This window comes from Jaculus jaculus, chromosome X (genome assembly GCF_020740685.1).
Source record: "Jaculus jaculus isolate mJacJac1 chromosome X, mJacJac1.mat.Y.cur, whole genome shotgun sequence".
Taxonomy (NCBI): Eukaryota; Metazoa; Chordata; class Mammalia; order Rodentia; family Dipodidae; genus Jaculus; species Jaculus jaculus.
The window spans coordinates 3140010-3167394 of record NC_059125.1 but is presented as its reverse complement, the minus strand read 5'-3'; the positions used below and the strand labels follow the sequence as shown (position 1 = coordinate 3167394).

Below are 27385 nucleotides of genomic sequence, written 5' to 3'. Positions count from 1 at the left end.
GATCTCAATGCAACAGTAAATAGAATAGTGGTCGCCAAAGCCCTTTTTGTTGGTGGGACAAAATACCTAATGAGAAGTAACTTATGGAATATATAGGAGAAAACTACATGCATGATGAATATATGGACTATTTTCTTGGCATTATTCCCTAAAAAACACAGCACAAGATGTACTTGTCTAACATTCACACTGGACCTGTCATTTTAATAGAGAAGATTTAAAGTACCAGGGAGAATAGCATACTTTACATGAAATACTACACGATTTTTTATGAAAGACTTAAACATATTTAGATTTTAGATGCTCTGTGAGAAAGGTTCCTGTAACCTATCAAAAGGCAAATGGTGGGCTGGAGAGATGGCTTAGCAGTTAAGCGCTTGCCTGTGAAGCCTAAGGACCCTGGTTCGAGGCTCAATTCCCCAGGACCCATGTTAGCCAGATGCACAAGGGGGCACACGCGTCTGGAGTTCGTTTGCAGAGGCTGGAAGCCCTGGCGCACCCATTCTCTCTCTCTCTATCTGTCTTTCTCTCTGTGTCTGTCACTCTCAAATAAATAAATAAATAAATAAATAAATGGCAAATGGTGAGCTGAGGAGATAGTTCAGTTGATAAAATTCATGCTTAGTAGGCATGAGGACCTGAGGTCAATCTTCAGAATACATGTTTTTAAAAAATGAAGCTGGGCATGATTAGTACACAGTTGTATTCCCAGCTCTGGGAAGGCAGAGACATGCTGGAGCTTGTTGGTCATCCAGTCTAGCTTACTGGGCAAGTTCTGGGCCAGTAAGAGAACAGTCTCAAAAACAAAAATAGTGGATAGTATCCGAGAAAAGATGTTCAAGGCCCACCCCCAGTGAACCCCCCCCCCCCACACACACATACAAAAGACAAGATGCTTTGAAGTGATATTCTGGTGGGAAGCCGGGGAGTACATGACAGGAACTGCTGGTGAGGGGGAGTTTTGCTCCTGGATTAATCACGTGTATCTCAGAACTTGGCTGCTTCTGAGTATGTGCTTTAGTCATGTATTTTGATCACTGTCAATCTTGGAGCTGCTGGGCCCTTTTCTGAGTTGACAGCTGGAAGTTTACAGTCAGATGTGAGCCTAACTCAAGGGAACATAGAAGACTCCATTGTCCATTACTGTGTTCAGGGTTTCACTATGGTTCTACCTCATTTCATTTTCTCATCACTTGCAACTGTTCTTTTACTCATACTTGTTTGCTTCTCAGCTGGATATAATTCTTCAACCCTTTACTTTAAAAACTATTTTTAATTGCTAAACTGTAATTGTATATATTTATGGGGTACAATGTTATGTTTCAAAACATTTATTCCTCCGTGGACTGATCAAATCAGGATAATCAGTGTATTAATTACCTCAAATATTTATCTTCTCACTGTGGTACAAATATTTAAACCCTGCCTTTTAGTTGTTTTGAGCTATGTAACACATTATTATTGATTATAACCACTATTCTGTGTAATAGGTCACCACCACTTATTCTTTTTATCTAAAAACTAAAACACTGTACCCTTTGAGCAATGTCTCTCCTTTCCCTGCCCACCCACCCCTCATTCCTATGAGTGTGACACGTTTAGATTACACATAAGTGAGATCATACTGTATTGTTTTCTGTGTTCCTGGCTTATTTCACCTAGAATAATGTGGATTTCTGAAAGCTACCTGGTTCCTATATGGAGTGGCATGAGGTAAAATTACATAAAATTTGAAAATAGGGAACATACCAATTTAAAATGTTCATATACTTTGACACATTTCCCAACCATAGTTTAGACTATGTCAAAGATATAGTCTGAAATACCAAAATGTGTTTGTGCATTGTTGCATTGTTTGGAATGAAGAAAAAGTGAAAATAATGAAATATTTCATAAATAGAAGAATACTTGAATAAACATTCAATGGACCTCTATGCGCCATTAAAAGGTTTACAAATGGGTTTACTCTGGCAAGAATGAATGCTTATGTTACAATGTCAGAGAACAAAGGTAGGTTAACAATGACACAGCAATGCACATATACTCATAGGTCTTCCTGATGTATGAGGAAGAAGAATGATTTTTTTAAAGAAGCTGAGTCTTTTTTTAAAACTTTATTTTTATGTATATTTGAGAAAGAGAGAAAGAGGCAGAGAGAGAGAGAGAGAGAGAGAATGGGTGCACCAGGGCCTCCAGCCACTGCAAATGAACTCCAGATGCATGTGCCCCCTTGACATCTGGCCTATGTGGGTCTTGGGGAATTGAACTGAGGTCCTTTGACTTTGCAGATAAACAGCTTAACAGATAAGCCATCTCTCCAGTCCAAGAATACTTTCTTTTGTTAAATTATTTAGTTATTTGAGAAAAAGAGATAGAATGGGCATACCAGGGCCTCTAGCCATTGCAAATGAACTCCAGACACATGTACCACCTTGTGCATTTGGTTTATATGAGTACTGGGTAATCAAACCTGGGTCCTTATGCTTTGCAGGCAAGTGCCTTTACTGCTAAACCACCCCTCCAACCCAAGGGGAATTTTTTAAGACTATAAAAATACTTATGATAGTTATTTGTGGGAAGCCTGATGAGTGATCTCTACCACCCAGCTTAGCACCTGATATGTGGCCAAGACTGAAAAGTATCTGTGAAATATATGAACATTGATCAAATTTTCTGAAATGAGAATCAACTATTTGTATAGTAACTGCAATTTCTCCAAGACATAGTTTTATGATCATACCCATGTAAGACTGACAAATACTTATGTTCTTTCTCTTTTCCCCTACAATGGTATGGTTACAAGTAAAAGGTGACATAGCCTGGCCCCTGCCTCACAACTCTCTTTTAATAACAGTTTTAAATGTAGGCACCCCATAAAGTCATCTCTCCTGAAAAATCAGTGTGTAAATTAAGGACTCTATACTTAGAAGTCTAGGCCAGAAGTATTATGCCTAAACTTGTTGCCTGTCTCTTATGTGACCTTGGCCAGGTTACTTAACCTCTCTGGAATTTGGGGTACTTCCCCAACACAATAACTGCTAGGTTAGTTTGAGCAGAATTATCTGAGAAAGACATTCAAGAGTTCTTGATCCTTAATTTTTAAAAAATATTTTTATTTATTTACTTATTGACAGAGAGGAAGGGAGAGAGAGAGAATGGGTGTACCAGGGCCTCCAACCACTGCAATTAAACTCCAGGTGCGTGTAACCACTTGTGCATCTAGCTAATGTGGGTTCTGGGGAATCAAACCTGGGTCCTTGGGCTTTTCAGGCAAGCGCCTTAACCACTAAGCCATCCCTCCAGCCCTTGGTCCTTAATTTTAACACCTGGGAACTGTGGTAGACTACAGCAGGGGTGAGATTCAAGATGGTCCTATAAGTTGTCCTCAAATTCTCAGATATTGCATCGTTTCCTCTGCCTTGAAATCTCCACGTTCCCATCGACATTTGGAATGCTGTCTTTTTACTCATACTTGAGCCAAATACCTCACCTTTTAGCATTTAAAGTCCCAGTTTTTTCCTTCCTAGTTACCGCAGGGTAACCCTCTATTCCAACCCTTATAACATTTCACAGTCGTCTTTGAACCTAATGATCCCCACTTATTCTGAGGAAGAGAATTTTTTCATGTTCTCCTTCCTGGTATAATACTTTATACGTGCAGGTATGCCAAACAGTTTTTATTTCAATGATCAGGCAAGTATTATGATTTATTTGGACCTCGCACACCTTGGGAAAATAACATATGGATAATTTACATTCTTCATCATATTTCTAACCTCCTATTTTAGTTCTTACATGATGCTATAACAAAATATAGTGAATGAAGTAGCTTAACACAAAATTATTTTTTAATTTATGAGACAGAGAGATTTGGCATGCCAGGGCCTAGGCCACTACAAATGAACTTCAGACACATGTGTCACCTTGTGTACATGTGCCTCCTATGTGCATGCATCATCATGTGCATCTGGCTTATGTGGATTCTGGGGAGTTGAACCTGGGTCCTTAGGTTTCACAGGCAAGCGCCTTTACTGCTAAGCCATCTCTCCAGCTCCCAAATTATTTTTCACAGCTCTGGAGGCTGGAAGTTTTGGATCAAAGTGCCAACAGATTCAGTGTCTGATTAAGGCTGCTTCTTGGTTCGTAGTCTTTTTACCATGTCCTCATGTGGTAAAGGGTTGATCTCTTTTTTTGCTTTCTTGACATAGGGTCTTGCTCTAGTCCAGGCTGACCTGGAATTCAGTATGTAGCCTAGGGTGGCCTTGAACTCACAGTGACCTCTTACGTCTGCCTCTTGAGTGCTGGAGTTAATGACATATGCCACCATACCAGGCTAAGACTCTCTTTTTTAAAGGCATTAAAGCCATTTATGAGGTTTCTGCTCCTATCACCTAATCTCCTAAAGGCATCACCTCCTAATTGATCACTTTGGGGGTTAAGATCTCAAACTATGATTTGGGCATGACAGACTTTCATTCCATAGCCTCTTCATTGTCAAAGAATTTCTCATACTTCTTGGCATGTTAATGCCTTAAATTAAAATAGATTTTTTTTTACATATTTCCAAGTATATGTCTGTTATGTGAATTGTACCCCTCATATTCATATGTTGAAGCCTTAACTCCCCAGTACTCAGAACGTAACTTATTAGCAACAGTACCTTTAAAGGGGTAATTGAAGAAAGCTGAGACTCAGGGTGGACCCTAGTGTTCTTTTGTGTGTGTGTGTGCGTGCACATATGTATGGGTGTGCAGGTATGGAAGCCAGGGGACAACGTCAGGCACCATCCACTTCCTTTGAGACAGGGTCTATCATTGATCTGGAGTGCACCGAGCAGGCCAGACTGGCTGGCCAGAGATCCCCAGAGATTCGCCGGTCTCTCCTTCCCCAGCACTGGGATTAGAAGCATGTGCTACCATGTCCAATGTATATGGGCCCTGGAAGTCAAACTCAGGTCCTTGTGGTTGCCAAGCAAGTACTTTACTGATTAGGCTATCTTGACAGCCCCAAACTAGTATCCTTCTATGAAGTTTGTTTTACAGGGACAGCAGCAGGGGACATGCAGAGAAAAGATTTTGCAAAGACTTACACGGTGGCCTTCTGCATGCGAAAGACAGTGGTCTTAGAAGAAACCAACACTTCTGACTCCCTGGACAACCAGCTTCCACAACTATGATGAAATAAAGTTCCATTGTTTAGGTCATAGTGTCTGTGGTATTTTGCTATGGTAGCCTGAGAAACTGTTTGAGAAATCCTAAAGTACTAACATTCTACCACAGTGGCTATCAATGAATTGTTGCTATAGGGGCATTTTGGCTTTATATCATCTGTTATAATTATAAAGAACATCATACAAGTGAAAGACAAAACTGCAAAGTGCTTAGAGCTATTAGAGGCATTCTACCCCCAATTTGGGGAACTCTGTTCTGATAGCATTTAATAGAAGTCAAAACTACTATGACCCAAGTTATCAAGGTGGCTGCTCTTCAAATGGCATTTGGTGTGACCTAGGGTGAGCTCTTGCTGGGGAGGGGATTCTGTCTCAGGGGCCAGTTTAATAGGGGAAAAATTCACTTGTAGGCTCTATACAGATGGTTTGGCAGGATTAACTATGAAGAACCACCCTGTAGAAAAAGGAAACAATGGGGGGATTGCTTAGCAGTTAAGGCTCATTTTAAAGCCAAAGGACCCAGGTTCGATTACCCAGGACCCATGTAACTCAGATGCACAAGGTGGAAAATATGTCTGTAGTTCATTTGAAGAGGCTGGAGACCCTGGCACACCCACTCATTCTCTCTCTCTTAAAAACATTTTTTTTTGGGGGGGGGGCTGGAGAGACAGATTAGCAGTTGCCTGCAAAGCCTAAAGACTCCTGATCCTGCAGGTCTCATTTAGCCAGACGCAACAGTGACAAAAGCATGTAATGTCATGCATGCTCACAAGGGGGCGCATGCATCTGTTCACAATGGCTGAAAGGCCCTTGCATACCCATATTCTCTCTCTCTCTCTCTTGCTCGCTAGCTCCCCATCCCCCACCCCCCATCCCCGGTGTCTGCCTCTTTCTCCAAGAGGCAGACACCGGGGGTGGGGGAGGGGAGGGGAGGGTTATGCCAGGGCCTCTAGCCCCCATGAACAAACTCCAGACGCATGCATCACCTTGTGCATGTAGCTTATGTGGGTCCTGAGGAATCACACCTGGGTCCTTTGGCTTCACAGGTAAGTGCCTTAACTGCTAAGCCATTCCTCTAGCCCTCTCTCTTTATCTGCCCCCCTCAAATAAATAAAAATAAAAATTTTTAAAAGCAAATAAAAAAAAAAAGAAAAGCAAAAGGAAGTAACCATTTGCAATGACCTCTCCTCAGATTTTAAACACCAGCTACACTGGGATCCTGCTCCTCTTTCTGAGATCTCATCCCTCATGCCAAGAGCTAGACAGGGGCTTCAGCTGCAATGTTCTTCTATCTGGGGCCAGAAGCAAGCCTATTTTGAAAACACAGTAGGTGTAGTTAAGAAAAAAAAAATAGTTCTGATCCTTCCAAGTAGGGAAGCTACAGCTGGTGTTGTGACAGTGTTCAGACTGTGGGTGTGTAAGCTTTTTACAATGTCTATTTGTAAATGCCTTTCACTATATTTATAGCCTCTTTACAACAATGCTGATGAATTTTAGTTCTGAAAAATGCCAGAATTTCTGAAATTTGCTGAAGCACGTGTTTGGAGTAGCTAACACCTAGCGAGGATGCAGCTTTTAATGATCTCCATTCTCTCTCACACTGCTCAACACAAGGGTGCCATTTTGTCAAAAAGAGCGTCAATGAACTCTAAGAAAAAGGAAATAATCCATCCTTTCATCATTCTCCAAGTGTTTATATCTGGTGAATTTCTATGTCCATAGCAATTAATTAAATAGAAGGAGGAGATTGGCAATACCTTGCACAATCTATTCAAAGACAGCAGAGCAAAGATGCCCAGGCTCATTTTTTTTTTTATTTTGAAATCAGAATGACCCTATTTCTACAACTTTTTCTTGGCACTTTTAGTTGTTAACACTTAAAACACGTAATTTGTATGATAGGCAACTAGTATATTAAGAGTTCCCTTGCGTTCCTGCATACAGAAGCTAACTCACAAAGAAAACACTGAACAACCCAAGTACTCAAACAGGGAAGAATTAAGATCCTGAAGGAGAAACAGGAGTAAGGTAGCTTTTTACAGGCAGCAGTCAGGGACAGAGGCCCAAAGAGAAAAAAAATGAGGACATAACATTCGGTCTGTCCCAGCAAAACTCGAACTCCAGTCTGATCCTATCTCATCCAAGATGGCTGCCAATGCCACGCTCCAACAGGAACTGCCTGTTTCTTCTACAGCTCAGCTTCTCTGGGCTAGTCCAAACCTGCGCCACCCCCCACACCAAGTCCACACGCCACTCAGGTCCCTCCTTATACACCCGAATCTGATAACAAGGTTAACCCTAATGGATGTCAGATCTGGAAAAAGGGAGTTTGGCCACATGTACCCTCCACTTTTTTCTTCCCTGTGATCTTGCCTGCTAAACATGCATGTCAGTCTGTCTCTCCCCTTCCCAGCCTGGCTTCTCTCACTTGCACACTTTCCTGCTTATGATTTTTCTTTGGTCTTTGATTCCTTCACCTATTTCTTTATCCTCTCTGGCCTTTTATTTGAAGGGTATGTTTTGGTTCTTATACTTGCCTTCCACATGTGGGTGTATGTCCTCCAGAACCCTCTCGCCCCCCCCCACCCCAGATGGCTCTGTGATGGAGATTATGTCTGTCTATTCTCTTCCTTTCCAGCCAGGCAAGGAGAATTCTCTGGCTTGAGTCTTTCAGCTAGCCTTTTCCCTGGATCTTAATTCTTCCTATTAAACCTCATAATTCACGATTTCTTCCAAAATAAACTTAATAATTGATGATTTCCCCTTCTCAGAATCCATTTGATCAATTCTTTGCTAAAATATGGTAAGGATCCAAAAGCTGAAGTTCACAGGCCTGGAGAAGACCCCTCATGACCCCTCAAATCCTGCATCAGCCCCATGAACATAATCGCAGCAGCTACTGCATGCTGAATGTCACCACACAGTAGGCGACTAGGGTGGCATTCTTCATGCATGCATAATTCTGTCTTCACAGCCACTCTTGGACGTATACACTAGGTCCTAAAAGCCCCTTTCATTGGTGGGCTTGTTAAGCCCACTACTCAGAATGCTTTCACAGGACAACTGCTAGCTGTTGGCTCCTCTATGACTGGATTCAGCTTTAGACAGCCTCCTTAGTGAAGGTGGCCCCTTCTCTAGGGCAATCTACATCCCTCACGAAAGAGTCTCAGGAATTTGGGATTACTCGGCTCAGATCCTTTTAACACCAAAGTTCCTCATGGACTTGGCCGATGCTTGCTGAGCTGGTATTGCAACTTGGCTTTTCCTCTGCTCAATCCTGTTTCCTTCTTGCTACCAAGGCCATGGGACCCCATACTTATCTTCATATTCTGCTGGCTCAGAATCTGCTTCTGGGGAACTACACTTAACGATGCCCTGATTTTCATTATATAGGGTAGAAAACAGAGGCTCAGTGAGGTTAAGTAACCTGCCAATGAAAGGTCACAAAAGCAGTAAAGTGGTAGGATCTAGATTTGTACCTAATTCTAATTGTGAAACCCAAGCACCTCTTCAAGCTGCTTTATTATTCAACTTCTTGGCCTTTCAAGCTGGGGATCTGGCATGGGGACAGTGAGTTATCAAAGATACCAGGATTCCCATGTCACTTGAGCTCACTACAGCTGGGTAAATCGTTTTTTCTTTCTTTTTTCAAGGTAGGGTCTCGCTCTAGCCCAGGCTGACTTGCATTTCACTCTGTTGTCTCAGGGTGACCTGGAACTCATGACAATCCTCCTACCTCTGTCTCCTGAAATCATTTTTGCTTCATGAATTAAGAAGTGCCTAATAATAAACAAAAAACATACATTGGGTGGGACCTGTTCTTCCCACTTAAGATGTGAGATGCAAGATGGAGCTTCTGCACAGGGGGGAACGTGGAAGACACACAGTGTGCATCCCTTGAGAACATGAAGTCAGCCAGGGGCATGGCCTAATTTAGACCAAGCTGGGACAGTTAAGCCAAGACATGTGGGACAGAAAAGGTGTTGAGGTGCACAGGAAGCCAAATCAAGCAAACAAACAAATTTGTAGCAGCACTAACAGCACTGCAATGAAAACACGACCAAGAAGCCACCCGCCTTCTGGAGCTAGGTGGGGATAAGGTGAAAAAGACCAATTCTACCAGTTGCTACAAAGCAAGATTCCAGGTCTATATGGTAGCTTCTCTGACAGCTCCCTTCCCACAAAATATATGCTACCATAATGCAAATGTTTGGGCTTTAGATACCTAAAATATTTTATGGGGGGAGAGATGATAAAAAAAGGAAAGAAATAAAGCCCCATAGTCCATGTGCAGGTAACCACTGAGGCACACACTATGTGTCTTAAAGCTTTCACTACCTTTCATTCTATCTGGGAGCTGTAAACTCATATGTGTGATGCCAGATGTCAAATGTCAGATCACAGAAAAACCATGTGCATTACCTGGCCTTCTTTCTTTCCTCAACTCAGCAACTTTAGTTATCAGCCTCCTCTAACATACAACCATGTGGCCTCTCTGCTCACTGTCCAGGTTTCATTCCAGTGATACACCTGAGACGCAAAGGTCAAGGAAGCGAGTGCCCTTCCCTGCTTTCCGAGCTGCCTGCTCTGACGGCAAAAGCTGGGCAGAGACCATCCAGTTCAAGCATCCACCTTGTTATAGGCGAGGGGAGGGAGGGATATTAGCGAGGCCAGACAGCTGATTGGTAACAGAGCAGGAACCAGATGGCAGGTTCTTGATAGCCAGCCCAATCTTTTCCCCATCACATTTAGGAAGGCAATAATATGAATGAACATCCACATGCTCATGTTTTATGCTCCAGGAGGATCTCTCTAAAATTAACAATTGCAAGAACATTCAGCACATCTGTGAAGACAGCAAATGTACAGCGAGTTCTTCAAGGAGGATTTTGCCTTGGGATGCTTCCTCTAACTGCCCTTCCATCAAGAAAGGATGGAACATGTTTCCTTTGATCACCAGATGGAAAGCCTCTCTGTCCTTTTACAGAAAAACCAATCCAAAGGCCCTCTACATACCCACCGGATGGTTAACAACAACAACAAAATAATCACCTGTGAGCCAGGCATGGTGGCACATGCCTTTAATCCCAGCACTGGGGAGGCCAAAGCAGGAGGATTGCTGTGAGTTCAAGGCCACCCTGAGACTCCATAGTGAATTCCAGGTCAGCCTGGGCTAGAGTGAGACCCTACCTCAAAAAAGCAAAAACAAAAACAAAAAAATTACCCGTGGTTATCACAGACATGCTGGTATTATAAAAGTGGGATTATCTGACCAATGCCAGGGGTACAAGAAGCAAAAACGGGAGTGGCTTCCCTGGCAGCTCTCCCCTTGCATTACGTGTCCTTGTCCAGATGATCACAAATAAACTATGCTATTTATAGAGGGTGAAGAAATGCTAGACAATGATGGGATGCTACTCACTTAATTCCCCCACTGAATTCCTGCCCTTTGTGCAGCTTCTGTAAAGCTACCTGGAAGCAGGTCTTCCTCCAGAGCCCAGCTAAGGGAGAACAAGCCCAGTAACCACAGAAGGCAAAAAAAAAAAAAAAAAAAAAAAAAAAAAAAAAAATGATGTCATGGGCACACTTCATCTATAATTCCCCAGCTTGGCATTTCAAAGAGGAACAACGGGCATTAAAGACACAGGGTCCAGGCCTGGCTCCTGGGTAGTGTCTCCAGGACAGAGAACTCATCATTGCATATCTCTGGCATCAACTGAAGGAAGAGCATTAAAAAAAAAAAAAAAAAAAACTAACCTGTGCAAAAAGCATTGTAGCAATCAAATGTCGCAGAGTATGTGAACTGTTAATACTTCCTAGGGTTTCAGTGCATCCTTACAACTCATCCAGTGTCAAGAAAACCAATGTAGCCCAGTCCATATAAGGTTCTTTTATAAAAAATATTTTTATATATTTACTTATTTATTTACTTTGAGAGAGAGAGAGAGAGAGAGAGAGAGAGAGAGAGAGAGAGAGAGAGAGAGAATGAATGAATGAATGAATGAGAATGGGTGCAACAGGGCCTCCAGCCACTGCAAAGGAACTCCAGATTTATGTTCCACCTTGTGCATCTGGCTTACGTGGGTCCTGGGAAATTGAACCAAGGTCCTTTGGTTTTGCAGGCAAGTGCCTTAATCACTAAGCTATCCCTCTAGCCCCTATGTAAGGTTCTTGATATCATAAATAAAATTTGTTCTACATGTGTATGGAAAGAAAGAAGATTATATATCCAAAGGCAGTAGATAATGGAGGCATGTCTACAACGTGAGGTGCTTCCTCCTGTGCCTTCTGGAACTCCTCTGTACTACAAATATGCTGCCCTTCCTCAGTTTCTAGTTTCTTCTGAGTCTTGCCCTGTCACTGCTTCTAGGGGATGTCTTGTGTACTTCTACCCCCTGGAGGCCTTTTGATGTGCTGAACCCCCTTTCCTAGGAAAATAAGACACAAACAGCTTTCATGAGAGCTTTCAAGTTGCCAGGCCAGGAGCTAGGCACTGAGGTGTAGTTGCTTGTTTCAATCCTCCATACTTCAGTAATTGCCTCTCGCTGCGCCATTGTGCCAACGAGGAGACCTAGACTGAGAGGGATGAGCACCTTTCCCATGATCAAAGGGCCTGTAGAGGAGGGGTGGGGAAACATAGGTAAGCAGTGGGTGGACAGGAACAGAGTCTGGCCTGGTCAGACTTTAGTACTCCATAAGGGGTGCCTGGCTAAATGTAGCACTTGATAACTATCAGAAAGGAAAATGAATGAAACATCTACACAAACTCTCTTTTTGTGTATATGTTTGTGTGGGGGAGGACTGCATGTACAGGTTCCCATAAACATGTTTGGATGTGTATGTGGAGGCCAGAGCATAACCTAAAGTGGTGTTCTTTAGGCACCATCTACCTTCTTTTGAGACACTAAGTAGGCTAGACTAGCTGGCCAGCAAGAGGGATCCATTGTGTCTTCACTTCCCAGAACTGGGGACCAAAAGGGCCCACCATTACACCAAGCTTATTTTATGTGGGTTCTGGGGATTGATCCTCATGAAGCAAACACTTCATATACAGCTATGTTCCCAACCCATAAATCTTATCACTTAATCCATATCTAGTACCCATTTCTATCTTTTTCTCATACCCAATTCCTTACAAGTCAAGCCCATGCAGGCATTGTGACCACGTTCTCATTTTCTCTTCAACTCATCTCAGGTGATACTGATACATTTCAAGCATGAGAACCAAACTCCTTTCTAGCATCCACGATAATGGATGCTTTCTATTCCATGACTCCTTAGTCCTTCCTCCACCTAAATAGTTCTTTTCTTCTCTTTTGCTTTTTTTTTCAAGGTAGGGTCTCTCTCTAGCCCAGGCTGACCTGGAATCCACTGTGTATTCTCAGAATGGCCTCAAATTCACTGCCATCCTCCTGCCTCTGCCTCCTGAGTGTGCCACCACAGCCAGCTAATAGTTCTTTCTCCACAATTTTTTTCTAGTATCTCCTCCTCTTCTCCATATCCCCTGGTATACTTGTAGGTGCCACCCACATGTATGATTTCTAGCCAAGACATCTCTCCTGAATTCTTTAAAGACATGTCATCCTAAATACTAATACTAAATAACTAATAGTAACATAATCACCCAAGGATCATTAAAATTTTTTCAAAAGAAACGTAGAGCATTTATGTAATCCAAACCCATGATGGTCTAAACATCCAAGCACACGTTGTATCTGCCAATACAAGGAACATTTACATGGACTCAGTGGTGCTTTTTCCCTCTTAAATTAGTAAGTAAATTCTAACTTAAGAGCAGAGGGGTCTTCTTTTACACTTTCTTCTGGTGGGCACTGGGGGGGGGGTATATACTTCAGAGTGATCAGTACCTAGGAACTTATTTCCTCTTAAGTTGTGACCTGGATGTGTAAGCAACCAAGATGTCTTGGTCAACACGAAATTAGTTTTGAGAGGCACCTGCCCTTTTCTAAGCATTTAGTTGAGGTTTGGCATATAAATGTTTACTTAATCTTTACCTTAAGCTAAAATGACTCAGAGCTTATCCGTCACTTTATCTCCTGTGTTTAAACTCCAGGAAAGTGGAGGAAAAATGCAATCACACTGCACTACCCTATCCAGAGATCCAATACTCTCAACACCCTTCTGAAATGTCTTGCATAGGCTCATGTATTAAACACTTGGTCCCCAGCTGGTGGTGCTATCATGGAAAGTTGTGCAAACTTTGGGAGGTGGGATCTAGCTGAAGGAAATAGCTCACTGAAGATATGCCTTATGAAGGTGATCCCATATCCTCTGTTCCCCATTCTTTTTTTTTTTTTTGTGTGTGTGTAGAGTTTTTGTGTTGTGTGTTAGCAGATATGTATGCATGCAGAAGACAGAGGAGAACATTAGGTATCCTTCTTTTATCACTCATCTGGGTATTTCTTGAGAGAGGGTCTTTACTTAAACCCACATCTGCCATTTGTCAGTGAGCCACAGTCTCTACTCCCTTACATGAATTGGGGTTACAGACTTGCATGCCTAACTTTTTATGTGGGAGATTGAACTTGACAGTCTACAGCCTGAGCAACCCTCATGCTTAAATAGCAAGTGCTCTTGACCACCAATCCATCATCCCAAACCCCTCAGTTCCCCTTTCTATTTCTGTTTCTTGTCAATCACACACACTCCTGCAGCCACAATGTTCCACCCAGACGCATGGGATCAAGCAACCATGGATCAGACCCTCTGAAACTATGAGCCAAAATAAATCCATCATTTATTAAGCTATTTTGTGTCAGGTATTTGGTGACAGCAACACAAAAGCAATTAATATACATGATGTGTTTAACATTTAAAGCAATAGCTCATCTCCAAGTCACACTGGTGTGAGAGGTTCATGGTCTTCTCGCCTTTATCCCTCTAGTATTACTTCTCTGACAAGTATTCTTCCACATAAAAGTCAATGGACAGTGCCCTATGGGAAATTTGAGCCTTATTAACCATATCCTAAACCTACATTCTGAACCTCCTCACTGAACAGCTTCAACCTGACATTTTGGGCCAACAGCCAAAATGAAGGCTGTTAACTTAGCTCTGCTGAACACAGAACAGAGTCAACAGTTTCTGCCTGCAGTCTTGCCATTGCAATATGAAGGTCTCTACTCCTGAGGTCCACACTGCCGGCTAAGAAACTGTTGAACCTTATCACATACTGTCATTAATTCCCAGAACACACTGACATCCATCTCGTAGGACACTAGCTTGAAGAACCCTGTTTCCTCTCCTGCTCTTGTCATCCTATTCTAAAAATATTTCATTATTTATTTGTGTGTGTGAGAGAGAATGGGAACCCCAGGGCCTCTAGCCACTGCAAATGAACTCTAGAGGCATGCACCTCCTTGTGTATTGGGCTGATGTGGGTCCTAGGGCATCAAAGCTTGGTCCTTTGGTTTGGCTTTGCAGGCAAGTTTCTCAACCACTAAGCAATCTCTCCAGCCTCTTGTCATCTTATTGACTATCTCTCTGTGATATCCCTCCAACATTGCCCATTCTTCCTCTGATCCCCTTCAGCCCTTATGAACTTCATTCATTCACCTTCGGTCACCCACATCCATGGTCTTACTTGCCTTGGCCAAGTTCATCTCTAGAACAATACCATCTCTAAGGCTGTCAGCACCAATTTCTACCTCTGACCATCATCTGCTGTACTTCCTTCCAATCAACTATTAACTCCTCCCACTTTGCCCTTGATTACTTCACTTCCTACTTACACCTTATGTTTTTCCTTCCAATTCATTTCCGACTCCATGTCTATTACTTATGAACCTAGAGGAGATAACAGCCAAGGCTCTCTCTCAACTCTGGGCAACAGTCTTGCTCCAGTTTCCCCATTCTTTAAAAAGAATAAGAAAATTGATTATAACTTGGGGTGACTGAGTTGGTGAGGACTAACACACCTGTTTTGGTTTAGCCAGCTTGCTTTTGCCTTTTTCCCTAGGTTTATTTTCCTCTGAGGGTACACATCTGCTCTGCCCATAAGTTTTCCGGTTTACTGACTTCCTCCCACCCTACATGTAATTTCTTTAATGTGGGCACATATATGTAGTATGTAAGGTGAGGTGTGTATGTGCAGACAAATGCACCAGAGTTGAATGTTTGCTGTCCTGCCTCCATTGCTTATCTGCGTCTTTCCTGGAGACAGTGTCTCTCACTGATTTTGGAGCTTGCTGTTTTCTCAAGCTCAAGCTATTCTCTGGTCTCTGTTCCCTATAGCACTGGGGTTACAGACATCCATGGTCATGCCCTGCTATATATGTGGGTCCTGGGGAACAGAACTCAGGGGCCCTCTCAGGCACTCATGCTTTCACAGGAAGTGCTCTTAATTGTTGAGCCATCTCTCCAGTTCCTTGCATGCAACTTCAAGAGCTATAGTCAACCTGCTTTCCTCCACCACTTCCTTAGGCTTTCTTAATTTTATTTTGGCTACTTCCCCAAACTCTTAATACTTCTTCTCATAGAAGTTTCTGAGCCTATTTTAATTAGTGGGTGTCACAAACTATTAAACAATATAGTTTTTATTAGCATATATATTATATTAGTTATATATAATAATGGGTTTCATTATAACATTTTCATACATAAGATGATATACTTTGATCATATTCACCCCCATTACTTACTCTTGTTCTCTTCCCATTCCTATTGATCCTCTTTTCTTCAATAATCCACCTTCTACTTTCAGGTCTATAAGTTTTGGTGAACCAACAAGTTTGGTTTGAGTTAGTTACAGGAATATGTGTGAGGGGTTATTTTCATTAGCATGGGCAACTTCTCTGTGGATATACCACTAGAAAAAAAAAGTCTCTCCCTCAGGGACCATTAACTGCTAATAGATCTTCATGGCATTGTGGGGCTTCCTAATCCTCCCCTAGTAACCATGAACTGCCTATAAATCTTGAAGGAGTAGGAGGAGCTCATGAGCCCCTTGCTACTCCATGAGGAAATATTGGCAGGCCCAATTTCATGAAGGGCTCCTGCAGGAAATCATAGCGGCTGAGAGTTCAAGTGTGCAATAGTCATCTTTTGTTTACTTTTTAAATGTTTTATTTATTTGCAAACAACTTTACATGGGTACTGGGGAATTCAAACCAGGTCATTAAGTTTTGCAGGCAAATGTCTAAATCTTTGAGCCATCTCTTCAGCCCCAACAGTCATTGTGGTGGTTCGATTCAGGTGTCCCCCATAAACTTAGGTGTTCGGAATGCTAGGTTCCCAGCTGATGGAGATTTGGAATTAACGCCTCCTGGAGGTGGTGTATTGTTGGGGGCGGGCTTATGGGTATTACAGCCCCATGCCAGTGTTTGGCACACTCTCCTGTTGCTATTGTCCACCTGATGTTGGCCAGACGTGATGTCCACCCTCTGCTCATGCCATTGTTTTCCCTGCCATCATGGAGCTTCACCTTCAAGCTTATAAGCCAAAATAAACCTCTTTTTTCCCACAAGCTGCTCTTGGTTGGGTGATTTCCATCAGCAATGTGAACCTGACTGCAACAGTCATTTTTCTTTTCTTTTTTTTGTGGTGGTGGTTGTTTTTTGAAGTAGGGTATTGCTTTAGCCCAGGCTGACCTGGAATTCACTATGTATTCTCAAGGTGCCCTCGAATTCATGGCAATCGTCCTACTTCTGGTCTCAAGTGCTGGGATTACAGGCATGCACCACTACACCTGGCTTAACAGTCATGTTTTCTTTTAATATTTTAATTTTATTTATTTGAGATAGAAATAGGTTGAAAGGGGGCTGGAGAGATGGCTTAGCGGTTAAGCGCTTGCCTGTGAAGCCTAAGGACCCCGGTTCGAGGCTCGGTTCCCCAGGTCCCACGTTAGCCAGATGCACAAGGGGGCGCACGCGTCTGGAGTTCGTTTGCAGAGGCTGGAAGCCCTGGCGCGCCCATTCTCTCTCTCTCCCTCTATCTGTCTTTCTCTCTGTGTCTGTCGCTCTCAAATAAATTAAAAAAAAAATAGGTTGAAAGGTGGGGAGAGGGGAGAGAGAGAGAATATGGGTGTGTTAGGGCCTTTGGCCACTGCAAATGACTCCAGACGTGTGCACTACTTTGTGCATCTGGCTTATGTGGGTCCTGGGGAATCAAATCTGGGTCCTTTGGATTTGCAGGCAAGCACCTTCACCACTAAGCCATCTCTCCAGCCCATCAATCATGTTTTTTGAGATGGGATCTCACTATGTAGTCCTGGTTGGCCTCAAACTCTTGATCCTCCTTCCTCTACCTCCCAAATGCTAAAAATATATGTCAATCACAACCATGGCTGGCATTCACTAAATTTTAAAATCAACCCTAATAATGTTTTTTGAAGTCTTTTTTTTCATGTTAAAATCTGATAGTAGGGCTGGAGAGATGGCTTAGCAGTTAAGCGCTTGCCTGTGAAGCCTAAGGACCCCGGTTCAAGGCTTGGTTCCCCAGGTCCCACGTTAGCCAGATGCATAAGGGGCACACGCGTCTGGAGTTCGTTTGCAGAGGCTGGAAGCCCTGGCGCGCCCATTCTCTCTCTCCCTCTATCTGTCTTTCTCTCTGTGTCTGACGTTCTCGAATTAATAAAAAAAAAAATCTGACAGTAACTTTCTTTCTAGAAAGCCCAGACATAGCAGCTGGAGGTGATGCCTCATTCCGAGCAAGAACTGCCAATGAGAACTGTGTGTCCCTTTGTTTAATCATCTGTCCATCAGCCTGGTGGCCATCTGGTTAGGTAAATTATGGCATAGATTTGTTCTCACACAGTACACCGTATCCTTTCTCCAGAGGATCTCTGCCATAAGGCCACTAGAATACAGTTAGCATTCCTATCTCAAGTAAGTTTACAGAATAAAACAAATTTGCAAACACACACACACACACACACACACACACACACACACACACACACACGCTGTCCAATGTAACTACATAGTAAGATGTACAATGTGCATTAGGTACTGAGGAGCTATACGTTTTTATTTGATCTTCAATTTTTTTTTTTTCTTCTTGAAATCCAAGGCCTGGTAGGCTACTTAGACTGTAAGATACACTGTTGAAGAGCTTGTCTAGAGGCTGGAAAGGAAGAAAAGAAGAGGCAAAATAGAACAAAATATAAGCACTGGCACCTCCCCCTTTAAGGAACTATGGCATCCAATAAGTGTTTATTAAATGAGCCACTACCATATGCTCGACACTGTAAGGCATGTGGAGATGACAAAACATGCTCTTGATCTGCTTTAAATTGGGTAAAGGAATCCGGGGGTGTATGCATCCCAAGTGGCACAGCATGGGGCCTGGCACTAGGCTAAACATGGGGTGTCAGGCACTTGAAGGAGAGAACAATTGTGAGAGACAAGGGAATGTTTCCTGGGGAGGGTATGCTGACTGGACAACAGAAATCAGGGAAATCAGAATGGGTGCATCAGAGGCGGCCAGGCAGGCACCATCACCAACATGGGAACATCTGAAACAGTAGTTTTCCTAGCCTGTCACCAAGGACACCAGTACAGCCACTGCCAGCAGCAGTACCACCTGGGAATTAATTAGAAATGCAAATTCCAAGGCCCATCCCAGACCTACCAGGTCAGCAACTGTGGGGATGGCGCCCATCAGTGTGCTTTCAACAGGTGTCCATGTGATTCTGGGTTCTGCTCAATGCCCTCCCAAAAGTGCGCTGACCAGGTACCTGGGGCATTTCCTCAGTTCCTCCACCCTTCTGCAAAGGACCTTGAGGGTTGGGGCTGAGAGCTTGCCACTTTCTCTCAGGCTTCTCAGAAGACACAGAAAATATTAAGTTCTGTTTCCCACTGATTTTTGTGCAAAGCCCTGCTATGCATCCCCCTTAGCGGCCTGTCCTAACTTAAAATTGGAAATAATATCTGGAGGCCCCTCTGGGCCTGCAAGTTCAGCAAGGACGACCTGCTAACCATGGCTTGAAAAACAGCACCTATCCCATAACCACAGGGCTCAGGGTAACACTAGAAGGCCAGGAGGTGGTGAAAATTCCACTTCTTCTCTGATCACATTATTCTAAAAAGAAACAGGAACATTTTGGAAACCGTTATTGAGTTTATTGACATGTGTGGAAACCCTGAAGACCAACAGCATTTGGCAGTGTGTGGCCTTGACACCCCTTTTGCCACCGTGAAGTTATGGGTGACCTTTGCTGTTCCACATATTCTGTTGGGACAGTTCATATTCTCTTCAGAAACACTTCAGTTTACGTAACCTTTTCCTCCTGCTGGGCTGAGCACACCACCCATGTGGCTGTTGCTCAAGTCACTATGGCTGTCAAGTGACTTCATTGTGTGCAAAGAACTATCAGTCAGTGGAAGAGAGCATCACGCAAAGTGACCTGCCCAGCTCAATGTGGGCCACTTTACAATATAATCATTTCCCTAAGGGCCATTACCCAGAGTTAGTGGTTGAATTGGACCTTGGTAAAAGCCTATAGAATGACAGGTGAACCAGTTGCTACTCACGTGAGCTTGCATATGCTGGAGATGCTCACTGCTCTGTGCTCAGTCAGCCAACAGGCTTCCCACACATAGGCATGTGAATACCCAACACTGTTGACTGCCTTTTGATGTTTCTCAAGCATTCCATGTCTTGAACTCTATCCATTTTGGGTCAGTATAAGGGAGGTTGTTATTAGAAGTCAATGAGGGACTGGGAGATGGCTCAGCGGGTAAAGTGCTTGCTACACAAGCATGAAGACCTGAGTTTAGATTCCCAGCACCCACATAAAGTGCTGGGTGTGGTGGTATGAACCTGTAATCCCAGTGCTGGGAAGGCAGAGATAGGTGGGTCCATAGAGTTGGTGGGCTAGCTAGTCTAGCTGAATTGCTGAGCTCTAGGTTCTGTGAGAGATCTTGTGTCAAAAAATAAAGTGGAGAGCAACTTAGAAAGATACCTCAGGACCCTAACTTCAACCTCTGGCCTCCATATGTACACACATGCACCCACACACTAGTGTGTCCAGACACACATGGACATGCATACACACACACATGCACACACCCAAAAATTGAGTAAATGAGGCATGCTGTAACATAGATGAACACTGAGGACACAACCAAGTGAAAAATATTAGTCTTAAAAGGAAAACTATACTGATTCCACTTATATGAGATGCCTAGAGGTCAAATTCATAGAGACAGGAAGTAGAATGGTGGTTGCCAGGGTTGTAGGGAGGGGAAGCGGTGGGCTATTTAACAGTTATAAGGATGAAGTTTCACAAGATTAAAAGAGTTCTGGAAATGGTTGCATAACAATGTGAAGGTACTTAATGCCACTGGAGCATGCACATAAAATGGTTAAGATGGAGCCGGGTGTGGTGACACACACCTTTAATCCCAGCACTCAGAAGGCAGAGGTAGGAGGATCACCCATGTGTTTGAGGCCACCCTGAGACTACATAGTGAATTCTATGTTAACCTGGATCAGAGTGATACCCCACCTCTGAGAAACAACAACAAAAAATAAATGGTTAAGATGGGGCTGGAGAGATGGCTTAGCAGTTAAGGTGCTTGCCTGCAAAGCCTAAGCACCCAGGTTCAATTCCCCAGGACCCACATAAGCCAGCTGCACAAGGTGGCACATGCATCTGGAGTTCATTTGCAGTGGCTAGAGACCCTGGTACACCCATTCCCTCCCTCTATTTCTCTCTCTGTCTTGCTCAAATAATAAAAACATAAAAATATTTTACAAAAGGGTTAAGACAGCAAAATGTATGTTATGTACACTATGTCACAACTTTAAAAGAAGTAAATATTCTTGTCTTATTGCAGTTTACACAGTTAGATAGGTGACAGTGAAAGTACTGTTGACTTATGGGCATGGGCTACATATTTGGGGATTGCTTTGGTGAATTCTATTTCATTTTCAATTGAAAGATGGGGAAAGTTAGGTGAGAGAGATAGTAACTGGCCATGGTTCATTCTCTTCCTATGAGGTGGGCTGAGATTCAAGCCTGTAGGACTCCCTGATTTCAACATGAGAGCTCAGAAGCCCCATACAACTCTCACCAAGCAAACTTAGTTTATAAGAATAAGAATCCAGTGTGTTGACATGTCTCCATGAAGACCCTGGGCCCACTGTCTTGCTTTGATACATTACTCCAACATATAGTATACATAGATGCAATAGTGCAAAGTCCTGGTTAAGATCTTATGGGGAAAATTCATTAGTTCCTTGCTCTGTGACAGGTATCTGAATTCTAGAATGTGTGCTATGATTTCACATTACTAAGATATGTATCAAGCTAGCTGGTGAAGAAATTTTCATTTTGCCAGATATATTTCAAAGTGTACCCCAATTAAGGCATGTACCTAGTCTTTGAGGGTCTTGGAACCCAGAGACAATCTTTCATGCCAGCTCTCTTGAGTTCCATACCAAGTTGTATAGTGAAGAACAGAGGGACCCTAGGATGTGGAATGAGGACCACAGAGCAGCAAGACAGTCAGGGGACATAGCAACAAGTGAGCTGTGCATACCGAAGACCAGCTGGACATCTGGGAGATGGAGGTGGGTGTACCACCCGCACCTCCAATCTGCAAGACAACTGACTTTGCTCTAACAAAGCTCAAAGAAATACTCTGGGTATGAACAAGGTCTATGTCCTGCATACCCATTTCTCATTGACGAATCCTGAAACCCACATGGTACCCCAATACTTTGCAACCCCTTTCACCAGGGCAAAGGCAGTGAGCACCTTCACACAATTCCGCTGGAGGTTGGGAAAAGGGAAGTTTGATTCTCACTTCTCCTTTTCTCCTCCCTCTGACTCTCGAGCATCCAAACTCCTGCCCTGTGGCCCATGTCTCTCCCATGCCTGCCTCCCTCCTTGGTTAGAGTGAAGCAGTACCTGGAGTGTGTCAGTGGGCCCACTGGTCGTTCTGGCCTTCTTGGGGGCAGTGCCCCAGGTCTGTTGAGAGAATTGGTCTTAGGTGGCCGAGGCTTTTTTGGTGGGATGGCAGGAACGGAGGGCTTCTGTAAATCCAGTTTTGGCTCTCTCTCTGGTCTTTCTTTAAGTCATTGTTTGACAAAGCATAAAGAAAACAGACAGACCTAGTATAAGCGACAGCACTTAGAGGCATATTGCTTATGCCCTGCTCTGAAAAGAGAAGCACGTATGTTATTTCTGAAGGTGAAGTGGGTACAAAGATTATCACTTACTCTTGATCAAGTTAGAAAAAATCCCTACAGACCCGCAGGTCCCTGTGCCATTCTTCCCATACTTTTGTTACTGCTGGTTGTCTAGTACCCTTTTGGACACTGACCCCCTAAGTAAGCTCATACTTACCCTTCAAATCCCAGCTAAAACATGACCTGTCATGTTAGTACATGAACAGCTAGACCCACCCTCACAGCACACTTCTTCCCTCCTCACCTAAACATCACAAAGTAGCAGCCTTTCATAAAGGGACTCTTTGTGGACACTTCCTAGGAAAATGCACAGCCAAAAGCCTCCCCCCTTGGAGGGCAAGTCCCAAGTCTGCCTGTATCCCTATGAGTGCTACATATGACTGATCCTCACCAGGGGTTGATGGGTTTAATAAATTGTTCCCAAAATCTGCTGCTAGACTGGCCTCTGAAAAGGGCACCAGCCAATACAATGGAAAGCAGTTTAGGAAATAATTGGTCAGGATTCTGTGTGCACAGTTTGAACTTGGAAGACAAACTAGACTCCTCAGGTTTGGTTTCCAAGGCTTTTGGAGCTGGAGCTATTAAGAAGAAGCTGAAGCCAAATACAGTGGCCAAATTGGGCAGTGTTCAGTGACAGCTTCAATTTTTCTATTACCAACTAGCCTCACCTTCTGTGTAGTCCAAAAAGCACATGTCTACAAGCTTCTTGATAAAGATGGAGCTTCAAAAAGTGGCTGACTGGTGCCCAGATAAGTTCCCAGTGTTTCCTTGTATGGTGGTCCTCAGAATACCTTTTACTGACAAGCGTGGACATGTGTTGTTTGGGGGCTGTGACCCACTGGTGACTACTTTAGGAGCTCAGATATTGCACTATGTTCATCCCCACCAAGCTTCTGTGGAGAACTATGCTCCAGTCAGGAATGCTGGGAACTTACTTTCTGGCATATGTGGGTTAGACAAGGAAGAAGGGCTCAATGGAAAAACTAAGCAGGGGTGACTTTCCCAGCTGAACAATGGGATGAGGGTAGGATAGGAACTCTAGTAGCCTGCAGAATGAATAGGGGGTTTGTGGCGACTTCCCAGGGGGTCAAGATTCAGGGTAGGGCTGGTTCCTTGATAGCCCGATTGTTTCTGACCAGGGCTTCTGCCTCCCTGGCCCATTGTGGCATAGGACTCATATGAGGAGAACAGTCAGAGCTGTGGCCATTTGGCAACCCAAGGAGAATGGCAGTTCTTGCATCAGCCCATAAATTAGTATCCATGGACTTATGAAAGAGGTGTCCTCATCAGAGTCTAGCTAATACATAGACACTAGTCATGTACCTTCCACGAAGACAGGAGGTAGTGTTAAGCTATTTTAAAACACACGACAAAGATCTATTGGTAGGCCATGCAATGAAAGGGTATTTTTCTCACTGATGTGATGTGACATAGACTTGGCTTTCACAATGAAGTTCTATGATTAAATTTTACCTGCCCACTGTGAAAGAAAGAAATACAGATTCTAATGCATTTTGCAATGTTGGCAAAACTTTCAGTAGGCTGATGTAAATTATTAAATTTCACAATAAAATTTCATGAGACCACTAAGGAGCACCTTCAAATAATTATATTCATTAATTCAGCATTTTTCTTGTGACTTCAAAATAACTGCTTTTAAAAATGGAATTTGCTCAGCTTCTTGTTCATAATAATAATATAGCATTTTCCCCATAAAATATGTGATCCATCAAAGCTTTAAACACTTAGTAAAATGAGTCCTTCTATAACACACAGGTTTCTTTGGAAGAGACACTCAGAATGGTGGGAATCATACACATATGTAAGCCTGGCTGTGTGAGATGTATAAAGCCACTTCCCTGCCAATGATATTTCTGACCACTGTCTGTGGAGCCTCTGAGCACTGAGATGCTTTGCCTGGCATTGACACACCACTTTCTCTCCATCTCCAGTATTCTTGACCAGGGACATGTGTCTGCAACACTATTAGCCAGAGCCAAAGGCCCAACAGTGGTCAAGAAAGAGTGTTTTCATTTGTCTGGACAAGATTTTTAGCATGCCAAGTCCATGTATCAACAGTGAATGGGCACCCAAGGCACTGGACACAGGTGGGCAGGGGACTGGATAGAAACTGCCAGATGTATCGTGAGCTCTCCACTTCAGGGTATAGACAAGATAGCAGTAGGAGAGATATATGGAAGAGACTCAGTATATTCAGTGACTGGGCTGACTGATTTTCATTTGATAAGAAATTTTGGTCCTGTACAACAGCACATAACCTGCTCATATTTCCTTAGAAATGGATGTTTAAATGCACTCAAAACAAACCCATAATCATACGTTCCAAATGGGGAAAAAAACACAAATTCTATGAGTAATCTGGGCTAGTGCTATGCCAGACAGCTTCATCTCTTGCTAGTCTAGATGAGCCAGTGAAGAATTGATTCATACCTTTCTCTTCTGTTCTGTTCGGAAGTGTTTCTGGTCTTTCAGGAGGTATCTTTTTAATCTCATGTTTTCTTTCTGTGGTACCTAGGAGGGAAAGGCTAGTAGTGATCAGGAGACATTTTCTCTATTCATTTAGATGACACATTAGCGTTTGAGTATTTATAAGGTATAGCAAAGGCAATAGATGCTTTTCAGGAGCTGGGTGCTGGTGCAACTTGGTTAATGTGAATTGCTCATAAATAGAGAAGAAATCACTTCTAGCCTATGTCATGACATTTCTTGACTGGCTAGGCATGGTGGCGCGTGCCTACAATCCTAGCACTTGGTAAGCAGAGGTAGAAAGATCACCACAGTTCCACAGGGACCTGCATTCCATCTTGCAATAGCTTTAAACTATGGCTTAGAATTGTGTGACAGACCTCTTTTTAGGACATGAGGTTTTTAACCTTATAACTGCTCTGACCAGTGATCAAAGTGATACCATGTCATTTCTAAGGCTAAGTCATAAAAGGCCATGAAGCTTACACCTTGTTTCTTGGATACTGAGCCTTCATCAAAGAAGTCAACTACCCTGGAGAAGCCATATATAGATATTCTGGCCTGCAGCCCTAGCTGAGTCTGGTCTCCCAGGCACCCCTGACATGAGGAGGGATCCAGATACGTGAGTGAAGTGATTTTTGAGGTAGATTCTCCAGCCCTCAGCTAGTCTAGCTTTCCAAGCCAGTGACCACCCCAGACCGGATGGAACACACCCTACCCATATGGTCATGCTTTTTTTATATGCTTGACCCACAGAATCTGTGAATATACACAGACTGCTATTTCATGCCATTGAATTTGGAGTGTTTTGTAATGCAGCAATAGTATCTAGAACACAATTTTCAGTTGATATGCAGAGATGTTATAACGGTTTTCTGTAAAACCTTTCTCTGCACATCTGAATTCCTTGAGGATTACATCTTGCCAAATACAGTGCTTTAGACTTCATTTTTACTCACATAGTGAGATCCTCATCAGTGCCACTATCCTAAGGCATATACGAGCACTCAAAAATAGCTAAAGCACAAACCAATCAAAAGTGTGCTTACTTACAGACTTGGCTGAGTGCTTTTCTGACTCTTCACATGGACAGCCCCATAGATGGACTCTTGGTATTAAACTCTGAATTATGAGGCCTCGGAAGTTAAAAGAAGTTTTAAAATCCCAATGAACACATATTTCATCTGACTCCCTTTAATGACTCACTACAGATTAAATACGGTATCTGGTTTACAACAATTATATATCTGGACTCTTTTTGGTAAAGTTGATGATGAGGGAGATATGAATATCTACCTCCTCATTACAAAGCAGTTCCCAAGATCTTCCAGGATAAATGAGTAATAGCCTGGCAGAACTCTGTCATAAATGTTGGTAAAATTGTTTTAAAAGGATAAGAATTTGCCTACCATGCTATAACATCATCTCCTAATGATAACAAAGTTCAATATTATTCCTACAGCCATGGATTGAACTGACAATTCAACTGTCTTCAAGAATCCTATCCTCGTTTACTATATTTTTGGCTGCCCAGCTGTGGACTGCTTGGGCCCATTGCCTTGGGCTCTACTTTATTACCAAGGCCTGTAGGGAAAGGAATCTTCAGAGAAAAGCAGACCAATGAAATATTTACATAACCAGAACCACTAGGTGGCAAAATGAAACTGCTCAATGCCAGTGGGGATGGAGGCAGAGTAGGAAACACAATTAACACCCCATTTCAGGGCTTTATCTCAGTAATTCTCAATTAGGCCCAAAGAAATAGGAATAAAACCTGCAGTCAAACTGATTTTTCCCAAAATTATTAGCCCCCAAAAACATTTCAGAAAAATCCCATCTTAGTTTGAAGCCAGTCTGGGCTATAAAGTGAGTTTTAGTTCAGCCTGGACTACAAAGTGAGACTCTGTCACACACACATAAATATACATACATACACACACACACACACACCCTAAAATATAAGTGGTGGCTCATGCCTTTGATCCCAGCACTTGGGAGGCTGAGATAGGAGGATTATTGTGAGTCTGAGGCTAGCCTGGACTATAGAGTGGGCTCCAGGTGAGCCTGGACTAGAGTGGGATTCTGTGTCAAACCTCCCCCATAAAAAAGCCAAAATATATCTAAAAATTATGTCTTAAACATATTAGCTTAAGAAAAATATTTGGAAATTTATTCATATGTTAAAAACTCTAGAAAGATAATTGTGAATGTACATAATTAAAAACACCTCTGCTCTGTTTTAGTTGTTGCTTTATAAAATTAGCATGCATGTATATACATATATTAGCATATGTTCATTGTACAAAATAATGGGTCTCATAATGGCATTTTCATACATATATAATGTACTTTGATTATATTCATATTCCATATTACCCATCTTGCCCCTCCCCTCTTAGCTGTTGCTTTCTTAGAATGCTACTTAGTTACCCTTGATGGAATTTTCCCCATCATTAACTCTATTATAAAAAAGAGTTCTATTGGGTAATAGGAATCATCTTTATGTATAACAATCCAGTGTACAACAAGTTACCCAATAACTAATGACATCAGCTCTTCCTATATGATTCA

At 42.8% G+C, this 27385-nt stretch overlaps 1 protein-coding gene across 6 annotated transcripts in view; it reads right to left on the bottom strand.

Moving 5' to 3' along the window:
- Positions 1-27385, bottom strand: part of Sh3kbp1 (SH3 domain containing kinase binding protein 1) — a 446513-nt gene that overhangs the window by 51307 nt on the left and 367821 nt on the right. For 4 of the 6 annotated variants that reach the window (XM_045140550.1, XM_045140548.1, XM_045140549.1 and 1 more), the window contains 3 exons: positions 24779-24859; positions 22047-22206; positions 5090-5170 (listed from right to left, as the gene is read on the bottom strand). In XM_045140550.1, coding sequence (XP_044996485.1) covers positions 5090-5170; positions 22047-22206; positions 24779-24859 — 322 coding nt within the window. The remainder of the gene's footprint in view (positions 1-5089; positions 5171-22046; positions 22207-24778; positions 24860-27385) is intronic. The other 2 variants (XM_045140551.1, XM_004667906.2) reach the window with 1 other exon arrangement.